Below are 25,534 nucleotides of genomic sequence, written 5' to 3'. Positions count from 1 at the left end.
ATACAATAATAATTAAAGTACAAGCAAGTATTCTAGATGCTTAGATACAACTGTCCACTAATTTTGTAATGGGTATAATTAATTGCATATCTATGCAATAAACCATAATTTGTATCAACTATTTTTGTAAATCATTTATCATGTGCAATTCGATTTTGCCCTTTTTGTATTAGTCATAATTCAGATATCAAATTTTTAAATGTTTGTACTTACACTGCATTTATCCTTGTTTCTTTTAGTAGATTTGTTGAGATTTTTTTTGTATATTATTTTTTGTTATCTGTGCACAAAGTTTTAATTATTGATTGTTGACTTTTGAATTAAACTTACCTTAATTTTTTAAGACTCCATCAACATTCAATCATTAGTTAATATTTATTAATAGTATTGTATAATGTTGTATCTCTAAGAATATGCAGTAAAATGCAAGCGCAGTAATAAAAAAAAAAATGTATCTCTGTATAAAATTTTTCTGATTTATTTATTGTTATGTTTTGAAATGAATAAGAGAAAAAATTGTCCATTTATTTTGGCCTATATAATAATTTCTTGACATGTTGAAGATCCCAGTTGCAACTTTATAAAAACTATCAAATTTTAAAATACAACAATCTCGAGTATTTTATGTATGAACATTTTGTACCTTCATAAGTATATTGTTAAGTTTGTAATTGTCGGCATTTTTGTTAATTCAAATAATAGTATGAAATTAATAAATATTTAGAATTTTATGTTGTGTTTCATTTATCCCTATTTGAACTATTTAAGATAAGCATTTTTGATTTTATGGCGTTATTTTCAGGTGCCTAATAATTTATAGTGTCCTTACCTGATATGAGTTTTCCGCTCGCGTATTGAAAGGAAACTCCGCATAGTTAAAACCAACCTATATTCTTTCACTGGTCAATGTGTTGGACTAAATCCTAGGACTAAGTTACTTTCGCAATCATAATAATATAAGCAGGGATAAACATAATCATAAACCTACAATAAAACTGAAGTAGATTCAATTCTGTACATTGTATGAAAAACAAATGCATAGGATAGGCACGGATGTTCCTTACGGTGCATTAATATGAAAGCAGCTAATGCTCATTCTAAAACATATAAACCCAATAAATATAGACTACAGGCCGATGTTGAAAAATTTATGGGTCATTTGAACCACCAGGTGACCTATCTAGAACGATATAAGAGCATAAAATAATAAGATTCAGCACTATGCGGTCACTTGGAAGCTGTCCAACTGAGTGCAGATGAGAATTCGAAAGTACAGGTAGAGATTTTTTCCCCTTGTCTCCATGATTTTTGTACGGCGTTGCGAAATAATGGATTAAAAGCAGTATTGAAATACATTGTAGTATGACACAGATGCCGTACAAAAATGGTGGTCAACAAAGTCGGAATTTATTTTTATGTTCCGATAATTGACAATTATTTCACCTAGTGTCTCGTCTCGTGAACTCAGATTTTAAAGTTTTTCAGCATTTACGACTGTGTAGGGATCTTCTGATTGCGTTGATATATTATAAACCTGAGTATTTGATGTGAATATCAATTTAATACCTACATGTAAGCGATCATGAGTTGTAAGTTTAAAATTATTGAAAATATATATTTTATTATATTATACCATATATGTATATAGATAATAATTGAACTCTTTTATATTATGTTTTTATTGTAGGTATAGTTACATGTACGAAAAATTAACGAGAATTCAATGAGATCTTTTTTAAAATAGGTTTGACCTATTTATTTTCATAGGTAAAAGGTAATAGAGGTATAAAATAAAACACAAAAACCTTAGTGACTATATTTATTTGGTTTCCATCACAAAATAAAACGGTTGCAAGGTACCATTCAGCCATACTCATACTACCACCCAAACGGAGACTTATTTCTAAAAAAATAATCGGTGGAGTACACAATCGCGCGAAAAAAAATAAATTACGCTTTTTTACATTTCGCTTTTTACAATTTTTTTTTTCATTTACACAATCACAAATAAATACTGAAATGGAGAACAAGAATCTAAGACGTGTGCATTTTTCGTGTCTCCATGTTGACAATAAAAATGGCGGACCTACAGATGTTCTAATGTAGAACTTTTTAGTCTGTGGTTGGGCTAAAACCTCCTGGATTGGCTGAGGATCATTTGACGGACGCTGAAAGTTGAAACACCAAGACCGATGGCGGCAAGAGCTAGGGCTGATCTCGACACCATTTTTTCACGACTCGCTGGCTGTGGACAAAAGAAAAATTGATTTAACATTTTGTAAATATAAGCTTGTTTAAACTAATAGTAGGGTCATTTAAAATGATTGATCGTGTTATGGAGATAACGATAAATAAAATTATTTTGTTTAGCTTGTACCTGATTATTATTATTTAATGTTCTTACGTCACGTAAAAATACAGTTTTAATTTGACTGACCATCCCTTTGTTATTGTTTGTATTGAATACAATAATATAATATTAAGGGCTAATTTTTCAATCCTTGGTAAATAGTTAAATACTTATTCGTCGAATAACGTACTAAACTACCATTTCAAAAGTGTATTCTTTGGCCGTATTTGACAGTTTACGGGTGACATTTTAATATTATCGTGTAATACTTTATTGGGCGGATAGGTTTTAACTATGGATTGGAAAATCGGCCCTAAGATAAATAAGTGGAGAATAATACAATACAGGCACACCAACACTATAGTCTACACCTATAGATATCACTATAACTATTTCTGGATAAAGATTTTTTACGCAAGATATATAAAATATTGTAACTTATATAATATTAGAACAAAAATATTTGCCAACGCTCACCGATATGTTTTACGCTGCACTAACAAATGGCGAAATCAATTGTATTTTGCGGATTTATCGAATAAATTGATAAGATAATCAAACGGATAACCAAATACATGTTCTAGAAATTATTATAAGAAAAGAAAGAAATTGAGACAATAAAGAAAGTATATGTAAGGACCTACTCAAATTAGGTAATAATATATTAAACTACATATTATAATTAAAGTGTATGTCTGATACTTTCCTAAATCTATAATACTAGCCGCTGGGACCAGCACAGCCCAGGTAAAAAAAAATTATACCCGGTAAAACATTCAAATGATTAACGAATTTTAATAATTGAAATCGCTCAAGTACCTAGTTTTCAAGTTAAATCGTGACAAACAAAATTTTTTCTCTTGATAATAGATTCGATAGTGAAGACAAATTCAAATTTCCCACCGACAATAAAATCAAAAAGGTCATTGTTATTAACGAAAATAACGCAAATAAATATTTATTTCGGGACATTTTATTGAAACGCGCAAATTTTTGGCGGTCAGCTGGTTGCGCCGGAGTGTTCGTGAAACCAAAATAGAAATGTGGACGCAAAAATGACAACAAGTATCTTCCACTTTGTAACTCATTTTTGAAGCAAAGCGCAGTTTTACAATTTTATTAACAAGCTAATTCAATCTCAAGCTTCCTAACTATCTCAAAACACAAGACACAACTTAAAAGCTTTTTAAATGTTATCTGACCATATAAATATGTGAGAGAATTATAACAGAGTAGTTATGTGGCTATACCTTCCTATTACAATGTACTCTATGGTGTACAACGATGTCGATATTTAATTGAAATGAAATGCATGGGGTTACGAGCCATGCTATGGTTTATATTCCTTGAGTCAGTAGCTCGATGATATGGTCTCGGTACTTACCATCGACCGCGCAAGGTGTGCGCACTGAGTCATTATTTAATATTATTTCACATATCTACCTAATTATAATTAATTATGAAGAGTTATTTAAATTCTCCGACAAGTATATTATAGTATTCTATGTAAAATAAAACTTAAAAAAGTATGTATGTTCCGTTGCGGCGTGAAATAACCAAAAGCACCCACCATTTCTCCCAAAATTTTAAACTCAACACTATTCACGTCGAGATTTCATATTTATTCATGTGTTAATTTAAGGTATAAGTAAACTATTTCCAAAATAATGGTTCTATTATAATAATAATTACACCATTTAATACATAGCAAGTTCGTGCTCTCATTATTGTTAGACCGTAGCGGATTAACAAAGCAGTCATGTGATGATTTATTTTTGTCCAACATCATGTCGCCGGCGTTTCATCGTTAAACTATGCTAATGCGTATTGAATGAATTTACAAACATATTACGAACTAAAACATTTACTTGTTTCAACTAGACTTCTTTTAGAAGCGCTTTCAAATGGGTAAAATACATAAAAACCTCCCACCAGTTCGGAAAGCAGTTTCCACAGAGAAGACCCGACAAGAACCTCTAAAATTCCTCTTTCAACTAATCAGATTTACCCTAAATTAATTAATACATATTATATTTAGTTTTTAATTTTGTATGGATTCCGTCTATAATTCAAGGAAAAGTAGAAGCCAATGGAAATTCGTATAAGCGGTACTAACAAAAGAAAACATATAGTGAGTGACCTAGTCAAAGAATACATAATAATACAGGTATACTATGATACATGCATTTTATAAAACTCGATAGTTGTGTAATCTTTGATTGTAGTTGTATGTATTCTTCAGACATTTATTTCACCGCCGAGACAACAGAAAACCACTATAATACATAGATACTTATAAAATACAGCATTCTGGCATTCTGGTTCATAATCTTCAATTTAGTCACAGTACCATTAAAATTATCAAAATGTTCCTTCATCAAATAGGGAACTATTATTTGAAATATATAATTAAGTATATGTATCCTAAATACATATATTCTTTTGGGTTAACAGTATATAAGTTTATAATATACATATTGGTTCAAGAATCTTGTCTCAACTCTGCTATACTTGCAATTATTGATGTACATATTTTCTTATCTATACTTATAATAAATCTGTAGAGAGGCCAATTCTGTACATGAAATATATTTAAAAAAAAACTATGAAGGGGTGATAAGGGATCGCTACTGATGCCAAAAATGCAATCAGTAAAATTTTTGTCTGTCTGTCTGTCTGTCTGTCTGTCTGTCTGTCTGTCTGTATATTCGTTATAGAAACAAAAACTACCCGACGGATTTTAACTAAATTTGGCACAATTATTCTTCATACTCCTGGGCAGGTTATAGTAAAAGAATCATGTAAATCGGTGTAGAAACACCAAAGTTATACATGAAATACGTTATAATAGTCATCGCGCGTGAATACAGAATCATGCCATAAGGATTATTTTTGTGTATCAGTTGCCGCGTTCGACGCGCTGCGCGGCGGGAGCTATAAAAATTAAAAAGGCGGCGGGCCTGCACGGCTGCACCCGTTTCGCGTTGTCACGGCATCACGTGTGAATGGCTGAACCGATTTCGATTATTCTTTTCTATTATATTCCTTGAAGTACGAGGATGGTTCTTATGTAGAGAAAACGTAAATATGTACCACGGGCGAAGCCGGGGCGGACCGCTAGTCTTTTATAAGAAAATACATCAATAATTGCAAGTGCTACTACTACTAGCTGTGCCGCGCGGTTTCACTCGCGTGGCGCCGCTCCTGTTGGTCTTAGCGTGATGATATAATATAGCCTATAGCCTTCCTCGATAAATGGGCTATCTAACACCGAAAGAATTTTTCAAATAGGACCAGTAGTTCCCGAGATCAGCGCGTTCAAACAAACAAACTCTTCAGCTTTATTATATTAGTATAGAATATAGATTAGTATTAGTATAGATGACCAGGAACATTCCAGTCTATAATAATACCTATTACCTATATACAAATGCGCAACACTGCATCGCACTGCGCATTATCGACCAGCTTCCCTCTCTTATACCTAGATACCTAGGTTATCTATCTTGACTTGCGTCTTTAGATAGCCTGGAGGCTTACGTATAGTATGAAGTAGGTATAAAATTTTATCATTAAATACTATCACGATTTGCAATTAAACTTGACACCATTTATAAAGTTAATGTTTATAAATAGGTTAAAGATACAGTTAAATAATGAGATATAGTTCTGTATATAATATAGAATTCTTGGTTCTCTTGGTCACGGTAATATACGTGTTCGTACGACAATTCAACCAGATGAAAGAAAATACATCAAGTGAAAATCTGGAAATTGAAAAAGTCCTAACAATTGTTTAAACTTCTCGGGTTAGACAATTTGTGAAAACAGGATAATATTATTTTCTCGAGTCAGTTAAGTAATAAATATTTTAATGTCCAAAATACAATCAATTCAACCAGATGAAAGAAAATATATCAAGTGAAAATCTGGAAATTGAAACAGTCCTACTTATTATTAAAACTTCTCAGGTCAATTTGCGAAAACAGGAAATGTCTCTCGAGTCAGTTCAGTAAGTAATAAATATTTTAATGTCCAAAATACTAAAACGTGGTTTCAATTGGAGACGTGATTTACTATAGTTCCGCCGCATTAGTGCACATAAAAATATCAAGGATAGGTAGCAGTTTAACAGTCATAAAATCTAGTAGCCTTTTGCAAAATTCCTAATAAAATTTTCCAGGAATACAACATAGTCTTTAGAATGATATTTTTTAAGTTCAGAAGTTTCAAATTTTAGAAAAGATAGGTGTCGTCCATAATTTATTTCATTTCATATGCATTCTTAAGTAGTAGTATATCAATGCTGATAATAGTAATTAGCAACTGTTACAAAGTTGCAATCAGAATAATTAACTATCGAAGTCTTCAATAGAGTTGAATATTGAAAAAGTAACAACAAACAAAAAAAAATGGCGATAGAACTGCGAGGTGTACAAGACGCAGTAATTTTTAGACACTCACAGTTAAAATAAAGAATACCTAAAAATAACTATCTTTGTTTATCCAGTTCTTTCAGATGATACCTACCTATCTATATTACGAACAATGATTTTACTATACGAGAGATGATAATAAAGTATTTTTAAACATTGTTGACGAAGTGGCGCCAAAGGGATATAAATAATTTGGCCTTAAAAGTTGACTGAACACGTGAAGTGCGCAAAATATATCCTCCATCTAATCAGTCAGGTTAATCAGTGTCTATAAATTACTAGCTGCGCCCCACGGTTTCACCCGCATCGCTCCGCTCCTGTTGCTCTTAGCGTGATGCCTGTAGCCTTCCTCGATAAATGGGCTATCTAACACTGAAAGAATTTTTCAAATCGGACCGGCAATTCTTGAGATTACCGCGTTCAAACAAACTCTTCAGCTTAATAATATTAGCATAGATAATCGTATTAAATGCAGATCAGTTACATATTTAAGGTAATTAAAATTCTCTACATTTTCTACTATTATAAAGATTCGCATGTTATCACAGAGCTATTCGTTCATGGAGAGATCCATGTACTTCGCGAATTTTCTTACGCGACAGAAATAAACGCAAAACGATTTCTTAATAATAATAGCGTCACTAATATCAGCATAAACCCATATGTTTATCCTACTTTTCGCCAGCAATAAGCCAAAGATAGATAACAATGCCGCTACGTACAATGATATAAATAAATTGAGAAAATCACAATAAATTGACGACCAGTCTATATTTATCACGACGAGCAAAGTTCAATAGTGTATCTTTGCAATTAAACGCAAACTGGTAAGTGTAAAGTCCTAAAAGACAACTACGTAATTAATGCTAAAGGAACGAAAACAGTTTCTTATACAGTGCATTTATATCAAACGAGTCCCGTCCGATTAGGGCCCTTCTGGCCTCCTCCACTCAAGCGACAGCTCAAGCCGAGGTTCGTGGTCCCCGTCAAGGGGGGACGCCCTTGTGCATGTCGCTACCAGGGTGAACCTTCAGTTCACCCCCGCGTCCGCGTTAAAATGTAGAAGCCCTTCTGGCTAACATTGAGAGACACCACACAAAAAAAAAAATCAAACGAGCGAATGCGCATTCTAACCCCACTATGACAAATTATAGTGTAAACAGGCGTAGAGCATTCTTTCGGTTGTTCTTAGTGCGTTCGAAAATATTCTATGCAATGTTCTTATACTGAACAACACTGGATACGAGTTTTCGTTTACACGAGTAGGTATAGTTAAGTTTATAGAATCTTAGGCTGGGTTGTCTCCTGGCAGATGCTTTTCACATTTGTTTCAATGATATTTTGGTATTGCTAATAAATAAATACAATCTTTGCGGACAGGTCTTTCTTTGACCCATTTAATATTTTCATATCTATTTTATATTCCCTAGATATAAAAGAGAGGTGTTCCGGTCTAGGTTGTGAAGCTCACATGACAGACAATATGCCAAGTTGGCAAAGATGATATCAGGCATTAGTAACACATATAGCAGCTATCTGTTTAGGAATTTTCTCTCCTATGTAGTGATAAGACGGGTTTCTAAACTTTCTATCAATGCCAATATTACTTGTGTACATTGTAGATGTGAAAATAGACGCTTGTTAAATCTTGAATGAAGTACGTTTTTAGCTTTGCGAATACTAAAATAAGCCTCTTCCATTATGTGCCGAACTCGAAAATGAGCACAAATAAAGATTATTTCCGGTATTTACACGATCTATTTATTTAAAAGTACGTATGAAGGGATACTCAATGTTTAATTACGTTTAAGAGAATGTAGTATTTTGTGCTTTTGTGCGACAGAAGAGATGTTGTGTTTGACCGCTATGTGTGTTTTGTGTGTCTGTCTGTGGCACCAAAGCTCGCAAACGCAAATACTTAATAAAATAAACATAATTGTGCACGAGAGATTAAAAGGAATTCCAATAACGTAAGTAATTATCGCTACCAATAGATTATCAGACGTTATTATTATTTAATCTACCTTATTAAAAATCTAGATCAAAATAACATTACGATAAGCTGTTAGGTAAATGTAACGGGGGACTATTTTGGCAAAAATTCATTATCTACAAATAGATATGGTTCGGAGCCAATCCTGACAACATGAATATGAAGATACTTTTGAAGAGGTGTTCGATTACGATACTATCGTTAAAAATTTTAAAAGGCGAGCTTAGTAAGAACTAGTGGATAAGAAATTATGATAAAATAATTACAATCATTGAAATGTTTGGAATTCCGATTATGTGATTGAATTAAAATATAATAACCTTTAATCTGCTAATGCAAATAGCAATTCACGGAATATAGACTAAAATTTGGTCCGTAATTATGTGTTATCTGCATACACAGTTGTTGCAAATCTCGAGCATTTGCTAACAAATTCCGTTGCATTCTTCAGTGTAGCAGAAATTAACTAAGTTTAAAGGCCAGCAAGCATGTGCTACGACAAGATCGAAGGTTTCGTAAAGAAAGGAGAAACCATCACCAAGAATACCCTACCCCAGAATTATTGTCTAAACACATAATATCCCCACAAAATAATTTCTTTAATTCTAGCACCAAATTTATTTGTACGGTATCATTTTACTCTATTAGGTGACACATCTTTATCCTGCCATAAAATGCTATTAGCTTACCCAGGCGCCACTGCATCATTTAATTCTACGCTAGTGCGTCAGTTTATTTCCTTCCATATAACAAACTAGCGACCCGCCCCGGCTTCGCACGGGTGCAATGCTGATACTAAATACACTACAGAAAAACTGTGAACGTTGTATATAAAAACATAGCGGCCCGCTCCAGCTTCGCACGGGTATAAAATAGATAGCCGGGCGGCCGGCCGGTACCGCCGCAAACGCTACGTCCCGCAATTTTTAAATCTGTAATATCTTCGAAAATATTCACTTAAATCATACGGTGTAAAGGGCCATATAGATCTATATTAAATGAACAATGTATTAAAGGTATTTAATTGGTTAAGGATTAATGCTGTATTGGTTAAAATCGCATCGAAAATAAGCCATTATCTGACGTAAAAAGTAAATGACAAAAAAAAGTTATTGTGGGTTATCCATAAGAGATAGACATATACCATCGCGGACTTTTCTGTAGACCTTTTCAATGTGTATAATACTTAGTACATTATTTTGATAAAACTCGTAGGGTTCAGCCTACGTTTGCAATGTAAGCGGAAAAAATGTAATTTTTTACGACATCATATATTCTCTATATATTTACTGGATGTTATTATACATATAAACCTTCCTCTTGAATCACTCTATCTATTAAAAAAACCGCATCAAAATCCGTTGCGTAGTTTCAAAGATTTAAGCGTACAAAGGGACATAGGGACAGGGAAAGCGACTTTGTTTTATACTATGTAGTGATATAATTTGATAACACCTTGGTGGCATCTTGACTGATAACAGAAAATTTGTCACTATCGGGCGCCTAGATTGGAAGGAATGTGGACATTGATGTATGCCTTTACGTATTGTATTTTGGGTAACGACACCGTCCTATCTCGTATTTTTAGTACATAGAACATATTTAAACTTATTTATAACCTTACCAAAAGATTGGTTTATGAAAAAAGGCTTAGATTGCTTGATTATAGACGACTTACGTATATATAACTAGCTTTCCGCCCGCGGCTTCGCCTCCGTTTTCAAGGAAAAACCCGCATAGTTCCCGTTCCCGTGGGATTTCCGGGATTGCATCATTTTCCCGGGATAAAAAGTAGCCTATGTCCTTTCTCGGGTATCGAAATATCTCCATACCAAATTTCATGAAAATTGGTTCAGTAGTTTAGGCGTGATTGAGTAACAGACAGACAGACAGTTACTTTCGCATTTATAATATTAGTATGGATAATGAGGGTACATAATTTTACCGTATGATAAGCTCTCTTTATAGGTACTATGGGTATTATCCATGTTTGAAATAATTATAAAAAACCCAATAAAGGAACGTTTCTGCTAATTATAATAACAAACTATGAGACTGCATAACTATACATATAAGATATCAATAGTGGAAAGTTCAGTCTTCCATATCTCCAGAAATAAAACCATTATCAATTTCTACCATGTTCGTTGGCGGAAAGCGTTCAGTTGATCACAATTACCGTACCAAATATATTAGTGTTTGGCAGGCGGCCATTACAGCGACCTTGCAGTGTATATACTGCTTATGTAGGTATAGTTTTAGGGATGAGATGAATTTGGTAACTATTAAGATCAATTGATTGACGATTGTTGAAATCTTTAACTATCATCTACAACTAACTACTAAGCTCATGCCTCATACATATTGCAAAGGGGAAATTTGGATTTTTGTTCACGAACATTACTTTTAATTCCGGTAGTATTATTGAAGTCTAATCTAATTAATTGAATTAAAGTATTGTTAATGTTAATTTCATACATCAGTTCATTTGTACGGAATGTTCCTACTGTGAACATTGGCCATTCACCCAGGAAATAAACTTTACTATTTCAAGGTCTTCAGGTTTTCGATAGCAACTAGAAAATTCGATACAATTTAAATTTATAAATTTAGGATCCTGTTATAAAATGTAGCATTTTAAAAAGAGATATCAAACACTGGAAATAGTTAATTTTACTTTATAATGAAGGTAGGTAAAAAAATCATACTGTGGATATTAGTTATTTAGTTTTGCTATTTAAATACTAGATCACATTAAAAAGCATGAACAATATGAATGTAAAGTAACCGTCATGAGAAGCTATAAATTTTGTAAACAAGTGTTCAGGAGTTCACAACATTTGGACCAACAAAAAAAATGAATTTGTTTAAGATTTAATAAATTATTAAGTAACAAATATTATACACAGATGCTATGCCAATTCCCAAAATCGATGCTGTTTTTTTATTTATTTCGGTTTTGTAGGGATATTCATTCGATGGCCAATTTTCTTTCACGTACTTATATACGTTGATCACCATATTTTTCTCATTAACCGTAAAGCTCGTCACCTGTAAAAATCACCGGTAGTCACTTGTCACACGAAGCTCAAGCTATATCTCCAGGTATACCAATTAACCTAACCAATTACTTCACAATTTAAAACCTACTTCTAATATTAACCTTAAGTTTCCAAAGATTAGCGCGTTTGAACAAACAACTCTTTCTTTTTACTTATTATATATTTTAGATAAATTGTATTACGCACCTTTTGACGTTTTTTTCGTGGCGAATTTATTTCCTTAGATGTACTGGCTACTGGCTCCATTATACGTAATAACAAATAAAATTAACGCAACAATTAAAGTAACAACAATAAAAAAGTGATAACGAAACAATAACAAAATTAACAATAACAACCAGATCCGCGATATATGCAAAGCAATGAAACAAACTCGTACGCATTCGAAACTCGAATGATGCGTTTATTTCAAAATGGCGTCCCGATAGTTCACAATCCCTGCGACGGACGCGTTCCGGTACCAAGAAACACAAACGATAGCGCTTTGCGTCGTTAAAATATGATCCGACTAAATTAAATAGGTTGTTACTTTCATATAACCCGTCTATATTTCATGTCGATTGAATATGGTCAATTTATTATTATCTCGCAGTATAAAATGTTTACTTAGTAAAAGATGTTTGTTTACATAATTTATAGCTTCTCGTGACGGGTACTTTAGGTAAAAAGGCAGAATGTCGCGCAGCAGTTTTTTAAGTTTACATTTTATGAATAGATGGCGTTTACTAAAAGCGAAAAAGTTTCAGAAATTGCGGTCTTTTATATTTACTTTCATATATCATCATAACAAGGACTTCTCTGCCGTTAAAATCAAATGTGCAATCGAAACTCGTAAGTACCTACTGGTTTTAATAAAACCGACCGAGCACAGATTACTAAATCTTTTCTTTAGTAATATGTCTACATCTGTGTTACCATCATGTCTTATAACAGTATTATTTCCCGCGTGGGACAGTGATGGCGCTAGACGACTCATATAGCGCTGTCCTTTTTCCGCACTGGAAATAAAACTGATTTAACCTCTCAACCACCGAGAGGCCAGATCCGACCGCGACACAATAGATTTTCTATTGTGTCTGTGATTCCGGGGCCTGATGGATTAAAGTCATGGTAGCCCCTGCCCCCGTACTTTTATGTTTTTAAAGCAGTATTATTTGGTCTACCTTACCTCAAATTCCCACAATAACTTCCACACAGCTTTGGTAATATTATTATGCGCAACGGCATTGTTAAAACAAAAGAATAGTGTTGATTTGTCAATCGGGAAGTATTAAGGACTGAAACGTTTTCCTGCTTCCATGTAGGCGCGTGAAATTTACACACAGTAATACTTGTCTTATTATGTACAAACATTGATTAAGGCAATTACATGGTTCAACGACCTTAATGATTCTGTCACTATATTTGAATTTGTTTTTTTAACCGCCCTCTATAATATACATCATTGTTGAAGTAAAAGTGACCAAAGATTATGGAATTGTAAAATGTATCGTATTGTATCGTAATGTGTTAGTGGTTTCTACCTAATTTATGTTTTCTCTGAGAGGCAGTATCTAACATATTACATTTATGAATAGTAAATATTGTGTACTATGTATGTTGTAAATGTAATGTAGGAAGACTCATCTTTCAACATTAACCGTTATAAGCAAAGTCTCTACTACATGACCCATTCTGGAGACCTTAAGATGACTAAGCAAGTAATTATAAGTTCTAGAGTGGGGAACAGTTAAGAAAACACCGATTTAGAAATTAATTTTATTCAACACGGACTCTACTATATTCTGGAGACCTGATGATGGCTAGGGTGGAGAACATCTCACCTACAGAGATATAAAAGATGGAGTACATTATTTGACGTAATTCTATAGAACAGCCTCTACCATGTCATGGTGTATCGAATGGTAATGTTGACCAGGCAAATGTATTTAGCGTTCTCTGTATATCTCTTCATACCTAGTAGGAATATATGCATGCAACCTACACACACCGAAAAAAATAGGGGAACGGACAAGAAATCACGTTTTTTTCGATTGTTATGTATTTTGTAGTTAGTTCGGGGTTAATTTTTTAAATCCTAATTTGAATGTTGGGTTGTAACTTGTAGCATAAAAACGCCTTCGTCACAATTCGTATTTTATTATTCCTTCACTTGGTACATTCACTTGATAGTTTTCTTAAATCTTACATAAATCACAAGGCACGGCTATGGCACTTATAGACCGCACTGGTCGGCTGTTTAAGATCAATTGGCTCGCTGATCGTCTCTTCAAAAAATGTAAGCGATCGACTGACAACTAACCAACTGGAGGGGAGGTTAAGTTGTAGATTATAAATTATAAGGCGGTAGATTATAAATACCAGAAAACCTTGTCGATGGAAATGTTCTATGTATGATTTTAAAATTTGTAACACGAATCTATTTCTTTTTTCCTCGGAGAGTCACTGCAAAGGAATTATTGTTATATAATTTATATTTTTATGAATCACTAGCTTTCCGCCGGCGGCCCCGCCCGCGGTTTCAAAGAAAAACTCGCATAGTTCCCGTTCTCGTGGAAAATCCGGGATAAAACCTATCCTATATTACTCGTGGATAATGTAGCTTTTGAATGGTGAAACAATTTTTAAAATCGGTCCAGTAGTTTATGAGCCTATTCATTACAATCAAACAAACAAACAAACAAACAAAGTTTTCCTCTTTATAATATTAGTGTAGAAGAAATCATCGGTTCACCCAGTTAAGTGCGGAGGTAAAGGAACCAACAAAAAATTCAGTTGAATTGAGAATTTCGTCCTATAATGGCGTCGGCTAAAAATGTTGCTATACGTTTAGGTATGTCAGTTTCGACTTTCCTACGATTTTATACAATAATATAAAATTAAATGATTTTGTACAATATAAAAAAAATGCTGATTTTCGGCTGTATGGCGACCATTTGGAACTGTCTGAAAAGTATGGCATGGCGATTTTCGTACATGGCTACTGGACGATGATTACCTGTGCAAAAATTATCCTGGTACAAATGGTTGATTTTTTTTAAATCAACGCATTCACGTCGGTATTGTGGGCTGTAAATTACACCGGAAAAGTATGGCATGACACTACCGCCTACTTCTTCTTTATGGGCTATCGGTAAATCCTAAAATTTTTGTGTTACAAATCGTTTGCCTTCCGTAATTTATCCGACGAGTTCGACTAACGCCCACGCGACTAGTCTGCCGAGTGCCGGTACCACTGTTCTGACCATGATTTTTCTTTTTGTCATTGCGTACTAAGACCACTGTAGAACCGCCATCCTGTGACAAATGACCCAAAATTTTGTCAGTATCTCCCGGCTTTGGATTGTTTTGGACCCTTAAAATATACGATAGAACAGCAATTAATCTTTTTTAAAAAATATTCAAGACACAGGGAAAGTCTGGTTACTGTTTTATAGGTATGTGTTTTCTGATAATATTTTACTGTCAAAAATTATCAACACTGGATGTTATTCAATGACGCCTTTCAAAAACAAAACTAATTTACAAACAGATTTTTATATCTTTACATACCTATTTTTAACTTTCATTTCATGAACTGCTCATGTAAATACCTATTACAATCTGGTTTAATTTAACAAAACATTCAATTCGGTGAATTTTAGCGTTATTTTGCAAAAAAAACCGCACGTACAGTCCCCCGTCCGAGTCGAACTGACACCGTCAAATTTCGTCGAAAATATGCAATAGAGGTGAGGTTTTATGTGGGTTTTATTATAAATTCGAGTTTTTTCTTGATAATTTAACGATAATAATGAAAATTGAAAAAACAATCAATACAAATTGTTACAAATATCATAACATATTTTTTGGTATAAATTTCATGTATAAATATGTAGCCGTTTTCCTAACAAAATGCGTTTTATGTTCAAAAAGGGGTTGATTTGTATGTATTTTTTTTATGTTTAGGCCGTTCTAAAATGAAAAGTAAACAATACACTTTGTTAATTATATCCTTGAGCATCACATATATTTTTTTTAACACAATCGTACCAACAGTTTCCTCAACAAAATTCAATATGTATAAGGTGTTTTTCGGTTTTGACCATAGTAATCCCCTTAAATAGTTATTTATAGTTCTTCTACGACATACCTACTGGGGACCTCTCTGTTATATCTATACTGATATATAAATTAAGATTCTAAAGAGTTTGTTTATTTTGACCGCGCTAACATCGGGAACTATTCCAACTGGTCTAATTTGAAAAATTATTAAAATTAAGGTGTTTCAGTGTTAGATTGTTCATAATATGGAAGGCTATTGGCTATGTAACATCATGTTACAACCAATAGGAGCAAAGCAACAATGAAAAGAATTGCAAAAAATCTTTTGGGATTAGACGAAGTTGCATGGGTCAGCTAGTGTTATAAAACTACGAAAGGGAGACGCAAATAATAATGAAACTTTATTATCTTCTACCCCTCTTTGGTAACTCGGTTAATATGTGTGAGTTTGTAATAAATAATTACTGTACCTACATGCAAACATATACGGAAATAGGTGATATAATGTTGTTGTATTATATAAAGAGTGCATTTCTAAGTCAAAGATAAATATTTTTATTTATCTGACCTTTGATATCAATTGCATATACACTGTAGTTACTATAAATGTTGAAGAAATTGTAAGATTGTATGAAAAACCCTATAATTTTGATAAATGGATAATAGTAAGCAGAAAACTAGTGAGATATAAATATTATAAGATAATAGATTTGATACATTATTGTTACAATTTTACTCTAAAAACGACAAAATAAAAAAAAAATCATTTTCCATTAGATACCTAACTAACATCTTTTCAGAGTAATAAAGATAATGATTTTTTTTAAATACTGAGTGATAAGCATCTATAATAAATTTAAACAGGGTATTATTGTTTTAGCTAAACCAAAATTTGGCAAGATATACATATAAAAAAATATGATAAGAATATAAAGTTCATTGACATATTATCAATGTAGAAATGCCTTACATACATGCATATTATTGATCATTTGACTAACAGAATCACATTGTTGCATTGGCTTGAATTTATAGTCTGGCCTTTATTTATAGTCTGTTGCAATGAAATTAATCGTAATTAATGAAAATTATTTGAATAATTCAACAATTTATCAGTACATACTACATACTTTAAACTAGCGGTCTTCCCTAGCTTCGCCTCTGGTACATGTTTATGTATTCTCCATAAAAACTCTCCTCGTACTTCAAGGAATATTATAAAAAATAATTAACAAAATCGATTCAGCTGATCTCAAGATATTTAAAGTCTTTACGGATTCTTATAAATTTAATTGCTATACAACTTAAAGGACTGAAATATATGTGAAGCAAAAGCTTTACCTACCTACCTCTACCTGCTTATACTTCATACCTGTAGGTATGAAGTATAAGCTTCATATGGGATGTTCCACTATATCATTATTTATTACATATTCTATACATAATATTATGTATAACAATAAACATTTTTGGCAACTATCATTAGTAGTTATTATATAATTTCGTCTATTTTTAAACTGTAACTAGTGCCAATTTTCGTTATTTAATGAAATATTGTTCATTCTTTACACTTTCTATTAAGAGGTTGGCCCTATATGAAGTGTAAGCTACCCGTTTGTTAACCGACATTCCCAAAATTAGTAGAAGGTTATTTATTTTGTTTTATCGGATTTATAATATACTAGCTTTCCACCCGCGGCTTCGCCCACTTTGTCTAAAACATAATAAATTATATACTAAAACCTTCCTCTTGAATCACTCTATCTATTAAAAAAAACCGCATCAATATCCGTTGCATAGTTTTAAAGATTTAAGCATACAAAGGGACATAGGGACAGAAAAAGCAACTTTGTTTTATACTATGTAGTGATTTAAACAAACATATGTCAATGTTCACTCGGGTCATAAAGTTATGAGTAAAAAAAAAGTATTTTTTTTTTCAATTTCACTGTTAAAATTTGACAAATAATTTTTTTTTTGTATTTTTCATAATTTTAAGATGCTCAATGTAACTCTGACAATCAAGACATACAGAGCCCTTTGGTCTAAAATTCGTCAACATGTTTACAGTTTAAATTTTACTGTGTGCCAATGAAATATAAATACACACAGGAAAAAAATGTTGTGCAGTCAAATTAAAAGCAAAATATACTTATTTATGGTTTATAAATACAATAATATCTTGGCAGAAGAATATTTGCCGGGTTCGCTTATACTATTTGTCTTTTCTTTTATATCTATACTAATATTATAAAGTTGAAGAGGGTGTTCGAAAGCGCTAATCTCAGGAACTCTGGCCCGATTTGAGAGATTCATTCGGTGTTAGATAGCCCATTCATCGAGGAAGGCTATAGGCTATATATCATCACACTAAGACCAACAGGAGCGGAACCACACAGGTGAAACTGCGGAGCGCAGCTAGTCTTTTATAAAAATGTTGTACGTAGAGAATGCCCAAGCATGTTTTAATTAATGATATTAATTTATTTTAATTCCCTAAACATGAAAGTATTTCACTAACTTGTTTTTAATATTGACTATAAGTGAATCTATTCGACTAATTATAACCACTAATCATTTCCATAACTTATTAGTAGTTAGCTTTCTTAATGAGTAAAAACATAAGTTAAGTCTGTTAAGTCTGCAGTTAAGTCACCTATCTTCTTCTATTTATATTATTTCTACTTCTATCATGGACCAAAAACTGTTGGTACATGAATTCTATAAAATAAAAATTAATTGCTAAATGCTAAGCGCAAAACTTGAAATCGACTCGACCAATTGGGTTAATTATTGTAAACGTTTTTGTTAAGGCACAAGAAAGGTTCTGATAAAGAGAATACACGGATGGACAGAACAATGCCTGCCGGGGCACCTAACCATATTTTTAACTGCTTTCCGAATCGGTGGTAATTGTTAAAAATATATAATGACGATTCGAAAGTGCTTCTAAAAGAAGTCTAATTGAATAAGTAAGTAAATGTTGAGTTTGAGTTTTAAAGGTTTTATATTAGTGGAATTTGCATAAAGTAGAAGTACATATGTAGTTTTAAATTTTAGTTACCTATTAAAATGTGAGGTTGTATTTTAAAAGTTGATTAGGATTATTTTTCCGATTTATAAGTTGAAGTTCTATTTCTAAGGCCAAACCTGTTACTTTATTGAGAAATATAACACAGAAATCGTGTAATAATCGGTTTAACTTCATGAAATGTGGTAAAATATAGCTCTTACCTGCGAATATGTGAGTCTTAGGGCGTATTGAGTAATTTGTGTTGTCCTCATAATGTCCAAATCAGTAGGCTGTAAAAGAAATAACACTCTCAAATTCACGTAAAACAATATAAAAACCACTTATACGCATAGAAAATTCACAAAAATCACTGTCGGAAAAATCAAGTATACTTTTACATAACCTAAATAATTTTTAAATTTAATTATTGACACGCACGAATTTTGACAGAGAACTGAATTAATTTCCTTTTCGAATATTTTGAGTTTCGAAACTGTTTAAAAAATGAGGTTTAAATTATTTTAAAAACACTTTAAAAAATTTACGTACATACACCCGCTGATGTTTGCGAATGAAAGGAAAGGTCTTTCTTGTAATTTATTCTGTAAAATCTAGAACCAATCATATGCCAAGAAAATACTTTGTGTTGGTATGCCTGTTTTTTGACATTGATTTTAGTTGTTGCCATATTTATATTCTGAAATTTCCTTAAATATAAATTTATTTAATATCTGTCATTCGTGGAATATAACACAAACAGCACGGATAAAGATTACATGTTTTTATTAATATATATTTTCTCCTTCACTAACTTTCAATAATAGGTAGAAATGTTAACAGCACATACCTAATATTAGATATTCACTATTGAGTTAGAATCGAATGTAATAAACCTAACATAACGTCACAATGTAATACCTAGAGTCTGTCTAAAAAGTCAGTTTACATGGGTAATTTAAAGGGTAATTTTAAAACTCAACCTAGCAACACTGCAAATAATGTATAGTTTATACGTACAATCTAGATACTTTAGAATAAAAATATTTATATTAAAATTTGATAAAAATATTAAAAATGATAAGTGATTAAAAAAATAATTGAGGTAGGTACTTATAGGATTACAGGAAAAGTCAACAAATAAAAAAACACTTCAGAGCATAATGTACATACATTTATGTATCAACTTTGACTTGCATAAACAAAACAAAGCAGAGTCAATGCATTTAGAAATTGAATTGAATTTATCAAAGTCATCCAAATTGATTTTCAAAGGGCGTCCATTTTTTGAACCACGACCTTTTCCAGGCGTGCGCCATACTCCGTTATTTACGCTAGCCTCTTTTTTAATACGAGCCAAAGTCACTCTTGAAACACCTGAAAAATCATATTCTGTGTAAGGAAACAAATAAACAAACGATCACACCTTTGCACATTTTAGTACTTAATTACATATAAATTACAAGAAAAAAAATTAAATAAATACAAGTATCAACTAGTGTTACATACCGGTCATGGCGGATACTCTTTCTGTAACTTTGTTTTTGTTCACCAAATCTCTTTGTTCTGCTTTTTCACGCTGACAAAACTTAATAACCTTGTAAATTATCTCCCTCGCACTACTGCTCAAGGTTTTGGCATTTTATACGAATATTAAACAGGAAAATCTAAATAAAATTGAGAAAAGCTAGGTTATAATTTACAATTTTGACAGCACCTGCAGGGTTACCAGTATAAGTTTTTAAATTTCTACTTAAATTACCCATGTAAACTGACTTTTTAGACAGACTCTATAAAAAATAATTACAATAGAAATGAAAAAATATAATTTTTTTTTTATAATTATTATAAATTTTATACGAAATGGGGATAAATAGATGATATAGCAACTCTTTTATACAGTTGTGCCAATGTAAGAATATTAATTTATGGTATCGGCTGCGAGGCTTTTTGACACAGTATCGATAAATCGGAAATTATAAATTAGTAGTTTTAACTTTTAAAAGATGTAATTTTAACTTCATTTAATGTTTTTTATTCTTATACGTCAAACCAGCGAATTGAAATTAACTTAAGTAATCCTATTTCGTATTCTATTTACTACAAGAGTGAAGCTGCGGAAACTCATAGTCATAGATAACTTCTCTCTAGAGACAAATTAGTAATTACATATCTTCTTATATAATAAATAAAAATGAATCGCAAAATGTGTTGGTAAGCGCATAACTCGAGAACGGCTGAACCGATTTCGATAATTCTTTTTTTATTATATTCCTTTAAATACGAGGATGGTTCTTACGTAGAGAAAACGTAAACATGTACCACGGGCGAAGCCGGAGCGGACCGCTAGTTAGTCATAAAATTAATTCATAAGTTCAAACAGTTTTTTTTAATAATTCAATAGCCAAGGTCTTATTTAATATGCTATTTGGCGTTTTTACTAGGTACACTATACACAATACACATCATTTAAATTATTATCAGACCGCTCCTATGGTACAGTGCATAGAAATCTAAATAACAAGACGTACAGTGGTTTGTTGGTTTAACTGTAACATAATCTTTTTCATCGTCACCGCCTAACTATACCTATAAGATGTTCCCACAGCCAACTGCTGGGACACGGGCCTCCTATGAGGGTACAGGCCATGTACAGGCCATAATCCATCCTGCCATCCACGTCAAGTGCTGGTTGGCGGATATGTCACATGTCTGCAAACTTATGATTCTTTGTCGGTTTTCTTACTTTGTAATTCTTCACTGTTTCGAGCAGTGGTGATGCTATCCACATGCGTAGATAAATTGAACATTCATATCATTGCATTTTCAATTACGATAATGTGTATTATACCTAGGTACTAGCTTCCCGTCCGCAGCTTCGCCCGCTTTGTCTAAAACCTAATCTATACTAATATTATAAAGCTGAAGAGTTTGTTTGTTTGTTTATTTGTTTGAACGCGCTAATCTCGGGAACTACTGGTCCGATTTGAAAAATTCTTTCGGTGTTAGATATTTATAGAGGAAGGTTAAAGGCTATAGGTATATCATCACGCTAAGACCCTCAGAAGTCAGAAGTGGAGCCACGGGGGTGAAACCGAGCGGAGCAGCTAATAAATTATATACTAAAACCACAGAAATATCTTAATCACTACATAGTATAAAACAAAGTCGCTTTCCCTGTCCCTATGTCCCTATGTCCCTATGTCCCTTTGTACGCTTAAATCTTTGAAACTACGCAACGGATTTTGATGCGGTTTTTTTTAATAGATAGAGTGATTCAAGAGGAAGGTTTATATGTATAATAACATCCATTAAATAGTGGAGAAGTACTGTTATTTTTGAGTTTTCTAATGTGATGTCGTAAATTTTTACATTTTTTCCGCTTACATTGCAAACGCAGGCTGAACCCTACGAGTTTTATCAAAATAATGTACTAAGTATTATACACATTGAAAAGGTCTACAGAAAAGTCCGCGATGGTATATGTCTATCTCTTATGGATAACCCACAATAACTTTTTTTTGTCATTTACTTTTTACGACAAATAATGGCTAATTTTCGATGCGATTTTAACCAATACAGCATTAATCCTTAACCAATAAAATACCTTGAATACATTGTTCATTTAATATAGATCTATATGGCCCTTTACACCGTATGATTTAAGTGAATATTTTCGAAGATATTACAGATTTAAAAATTGCGGGACGTAGCGTTTGCGGCGGTACCGGCCGGCCGCCCGGCTATCGGGCGAGTCGAGCGGGCCGCTATGTTTTTAATTTTATATACAACGTTCACAGTTTTTCTGTAGTGTATTTTGTATCAGCATTGCACCCGTGCGAAGCTGGGGCGGGTGGCTAGTACTATTATAAAGGCGAAAGTTTGTATGGATGTATGGATGTATGGATGTTTGTTACTCTTTCACGTAAAAACTACTGAACCGATTACAATGAAATTTAGCACACATATAGAGGGTAACTTGGATTAACACATAGGATAGGTTTTATCCCGGAAATCCCACGGGAACGGGAACTATGCGGGTTTTCCTTTGAAAATGCGGGCGAAGCCGCGGGCGGAAATCTAGTATTTAGATATGTCTGTGACTAAAACCTTCCTCTTGAATCATCTTTTAAAAAACACATGAAAATGTTTTGCGTAGTTTTAAAGATTTAAGCATACATAGGGATGGTGGATACTTAACACAGGCTATGCCTAGCAAGAGAGCCAGAGCCTCATAACCAATATTGTATAGATCCAAAAGGTGAAATAAAGATTTATTTTATTTATTTTATTTTTTTATTTATTTTATAGGGATATAGGGACAGAGAAAGCGACTCTGTTTTATACTATGTAGTGATGTAGCTAGATAAATTGTTTTTAATTCAAACATGGGTATCAAAATATGAACAATTTACAGTATCTAAGTACTATCTTCGAAAATTGCTTTAAGCCACAAGTAAGCAAGTTAAGATTTCGTCAGTCACTATCAGTGAACATTAAATTTCTTATCAGATAGCGAATGATTTAACTGGGACGAGATGCTGTTACCTTCAAATTGTATAAAATATGTATTAAAATGTTTTTAATTATTATCTACGTTTAAATGATAGGAGAGTATTTAATTAGATATGTCTCGATGATAATAGATATTATGTAGGTAGTTACATTTAATTTTTAACACAGGAAAGAGGAACTAAACATTCGGTGAAGGAAAATAAAACATTCAAGCACATTTTCTCTTTAAGGTTATCTAAGGTGAATCATAAAATGATTAATACAATATCAATTGTGGGGTTTAAAGGTAATGTCGAAATGTCGGAATAAATCCATACTTAATACCTATTATAAATGCGAAAGTAACTCTGTCTGTCTGTCTGTTACTCAATCACGCTTTAACTACTGAACCAATTTGCATGAAATTTAGTTTAGAGATATTTTGATACCCGAAAAAGGACATAGGCTACTTTTTACCCCGGAAAATAGCATCGGTTTTATCCCGGAAATCCCACGGGAACATGAACTATGCGGGTTTTTCTTTGACTGCGCGGGCGAAGCTGCGGGTGGAAAGCTAGTAGATTATATTCTAAAGTACCTGTAAAATAGCCTAAAATGTTTTTACATTGCGAAGAGATAAATGAAGTTAATAAGTAGGCGAGTCTGTCGGATTAATCAAAGCTAAGAGACGAGATTTCTGAAGTGATCTAAAAGGCGGGAAAATAAAAGTATGAGCTGAGAATATGCCGCAATTCGCAAATTCATTATATGTATAAATATATTAATGTGTGATGGTAAAACAGATATATTTCGTGTTTTTGAAATCCCTAAGCTTTTTTCTTGACATTATTGATTATATTAATTGTTGTCTATTTTCTCATATACATATTTAAATGTGAAAATGTGTACCTACGTGTAAGACAAAGTGTCACTAAAGTGTGTTACTGTGGTGTACGTTATTATAAATAATAAATACATAATAGGTAGATCTTTATTTCAGACACAATATCCATATTTACATAATTACAATTACAATTTTGCTTAAATTTACCATAATTATGGGAAACGTGGCCATAATTTTCTCCTGTGTATGATACTTACATTTCAAATTATAAATTACTGAATTCTGTATGATTTGTAACGAATAATGATTCCTGAAACTGGAAATAATTTATTAAATCTTGTTTATAATTTGTAGCATGGCTCCTACTGAAATCCTTGCAGCTAAATTTCAGTAGGAGCTCCTTATTAAAAGTTCCAGCTAAGCTAACACAGACAATTCCTTCATTTTGATAAGTTTTAAACTGAAAAGTATCCAGATATATCTATACTTCATATATAAAGCTGAAAAGTTTGTTTGTTCGAACGCGCTGATCTCAGGAACTACTGGTCCGATTTGAAAAATTATTTAGGTGTTAGAAAGCCCATTTATCGAGGAAGGCATATAGGCTATACCTACAGCTGAAAAGTTTGTTTGTTCGAACACGCTGATCTCAGGAACTACTGGTCCGATTTGAAAAATTATTTAGGTGTTAGGTAGCCCATTTATCGAGGAAGGCTATAGGCTATATAAAATCATCACGCTAAGACCAACAGGAGTGGAGCAATGAGGGTAAAACCGAGGGGCACAGCTAGTACCCAACATTCATGTAACATCTATTGTTCAGAATCGTTAATTTGCATTTCCAATAAAAAGTCAAAAGCTTTTATTCAAAGTTTATTCTAAGTCGTAAAATAACGACCGCACATGCATACCTTGCATGAAACAATAGTTAGAAAACGAAAGCGTTTACAGTCACACTTCCTAATGGGTGTACACGAGCGGGCGAAACGCGGCGTTTTTAGGGCTCCCAACCTTAAAGGAAAAAACGGCACCCTAATAGAATCACTTTGTTGTCCGCCTACCTGTGTGACAAGACCCTTTTTCTCAGAAATACTTACAAGTCTACGGTCACTTGAAGCTGTGAAACTTACAAGCCAACGCAGTAAAAATATACAGCCGTTTATGCTGCATATTTTCGCCATTCGCAAGGTAATGAAAACCTACAGGGTATTTTCCGTGCGAACACAGAGTCTTGAACTTTGGTAAAAAGCAAAGTCTTATAGCACAGATGAAGGAACAATTGCTAAAAGCATAAATTTCTA

The 25,534-nt window shown here is 32.8% G+C and overlaps 1 protein-coding gene and 1 long non-coding RNA gene across 3 annotated transcripts; both read right to left on the bottom strand.

Moving 5' to 3' along the window:
- Positions 1 to 1,804: 1,804 nt before the first annotated feature.
- LOC149476323 (uncharacterized) lies at positions 1,805 to 19,550 on the bottom strand. 2 transcript variants are annotated; one of them, XM_089712394.1, is made up of 3 exons: positions 19,448 to 19,550; positions 19,120 to 19,188; positions 1,805 to 2,245 (listed from the first exon to the last, which is right to left on the bottom strand). In XM_089712394.1, exons 2-3 carry the CDS (start codon positions 19,168 to 19,170, stop codon positions 2,129 to 2,131), a joined length of 168 nt encoding a protein of 55 aa, XP_089568520.1. In that variant the 5' UTR covers positions 19,171 to 19,188; positions 19,448 to 19,550; the 3' UTR covers positions 1,805 to 2,128. The 2 variants fall into 2 exon arrangements, with proteins under 2 accessions (XP_089568520.1, XP_089568521.1); XM_089712395.1 differs by having other exon boundaries at positions 19,337 to 19,462.
- On the bottom strand, positions 11,790 to 12,502 carry LOC149476324 (uncharacterized). The gene is made up of 2 exons (XR_016317862.1): positions 12,028 to 12,502; positions 11,790 to 11,830 (listed from the first exon to the last, which is right to left on the bottom strand). It is a non-coding gene; the product is annotated as an uncharacterized LOC149476324 (long non-coding RNA).
- Positions 19,551 to 25,534: the final 5,984 nt, after the last annotated feature.

The sequence above is a fragment of the Colias philodice genome, chromosome 28 (assembly GCF_061535455.1).
Source record: "Colias philodice isolate Cphi_HAF_F1 chromosome 28, ilColPhil1 Martin Lab GWU primary, whole genome shotgun sequence".
NCBI lineage: Eukaryota > Metazoa > Arthropoda > Insecta > Lepidoptera > Pieridae > Colias > Colias philodice.
Note: the sequence above shows the minus strand (reverse complement) of the source record. Positions and strands in the feature narration are given on the sequence as shown.

Excerpts from the sequence above, each read along its gene's own strand:
- LOC149476323 (XM_089712394.1), bottom strand. The coding sequence starts at position 19,170 with ATGAGGACAACACAAATTACTCAATACGCCCTAAGACTCACATATTCG. Across the intron at positions 2,246-19,119 it reads TAAGACTCACATATTCGCAG|CCAGCGAGTCGTGAAAAAAT; the intron begins GTAAGAGCTATA and ends TTTTGTCCACAG.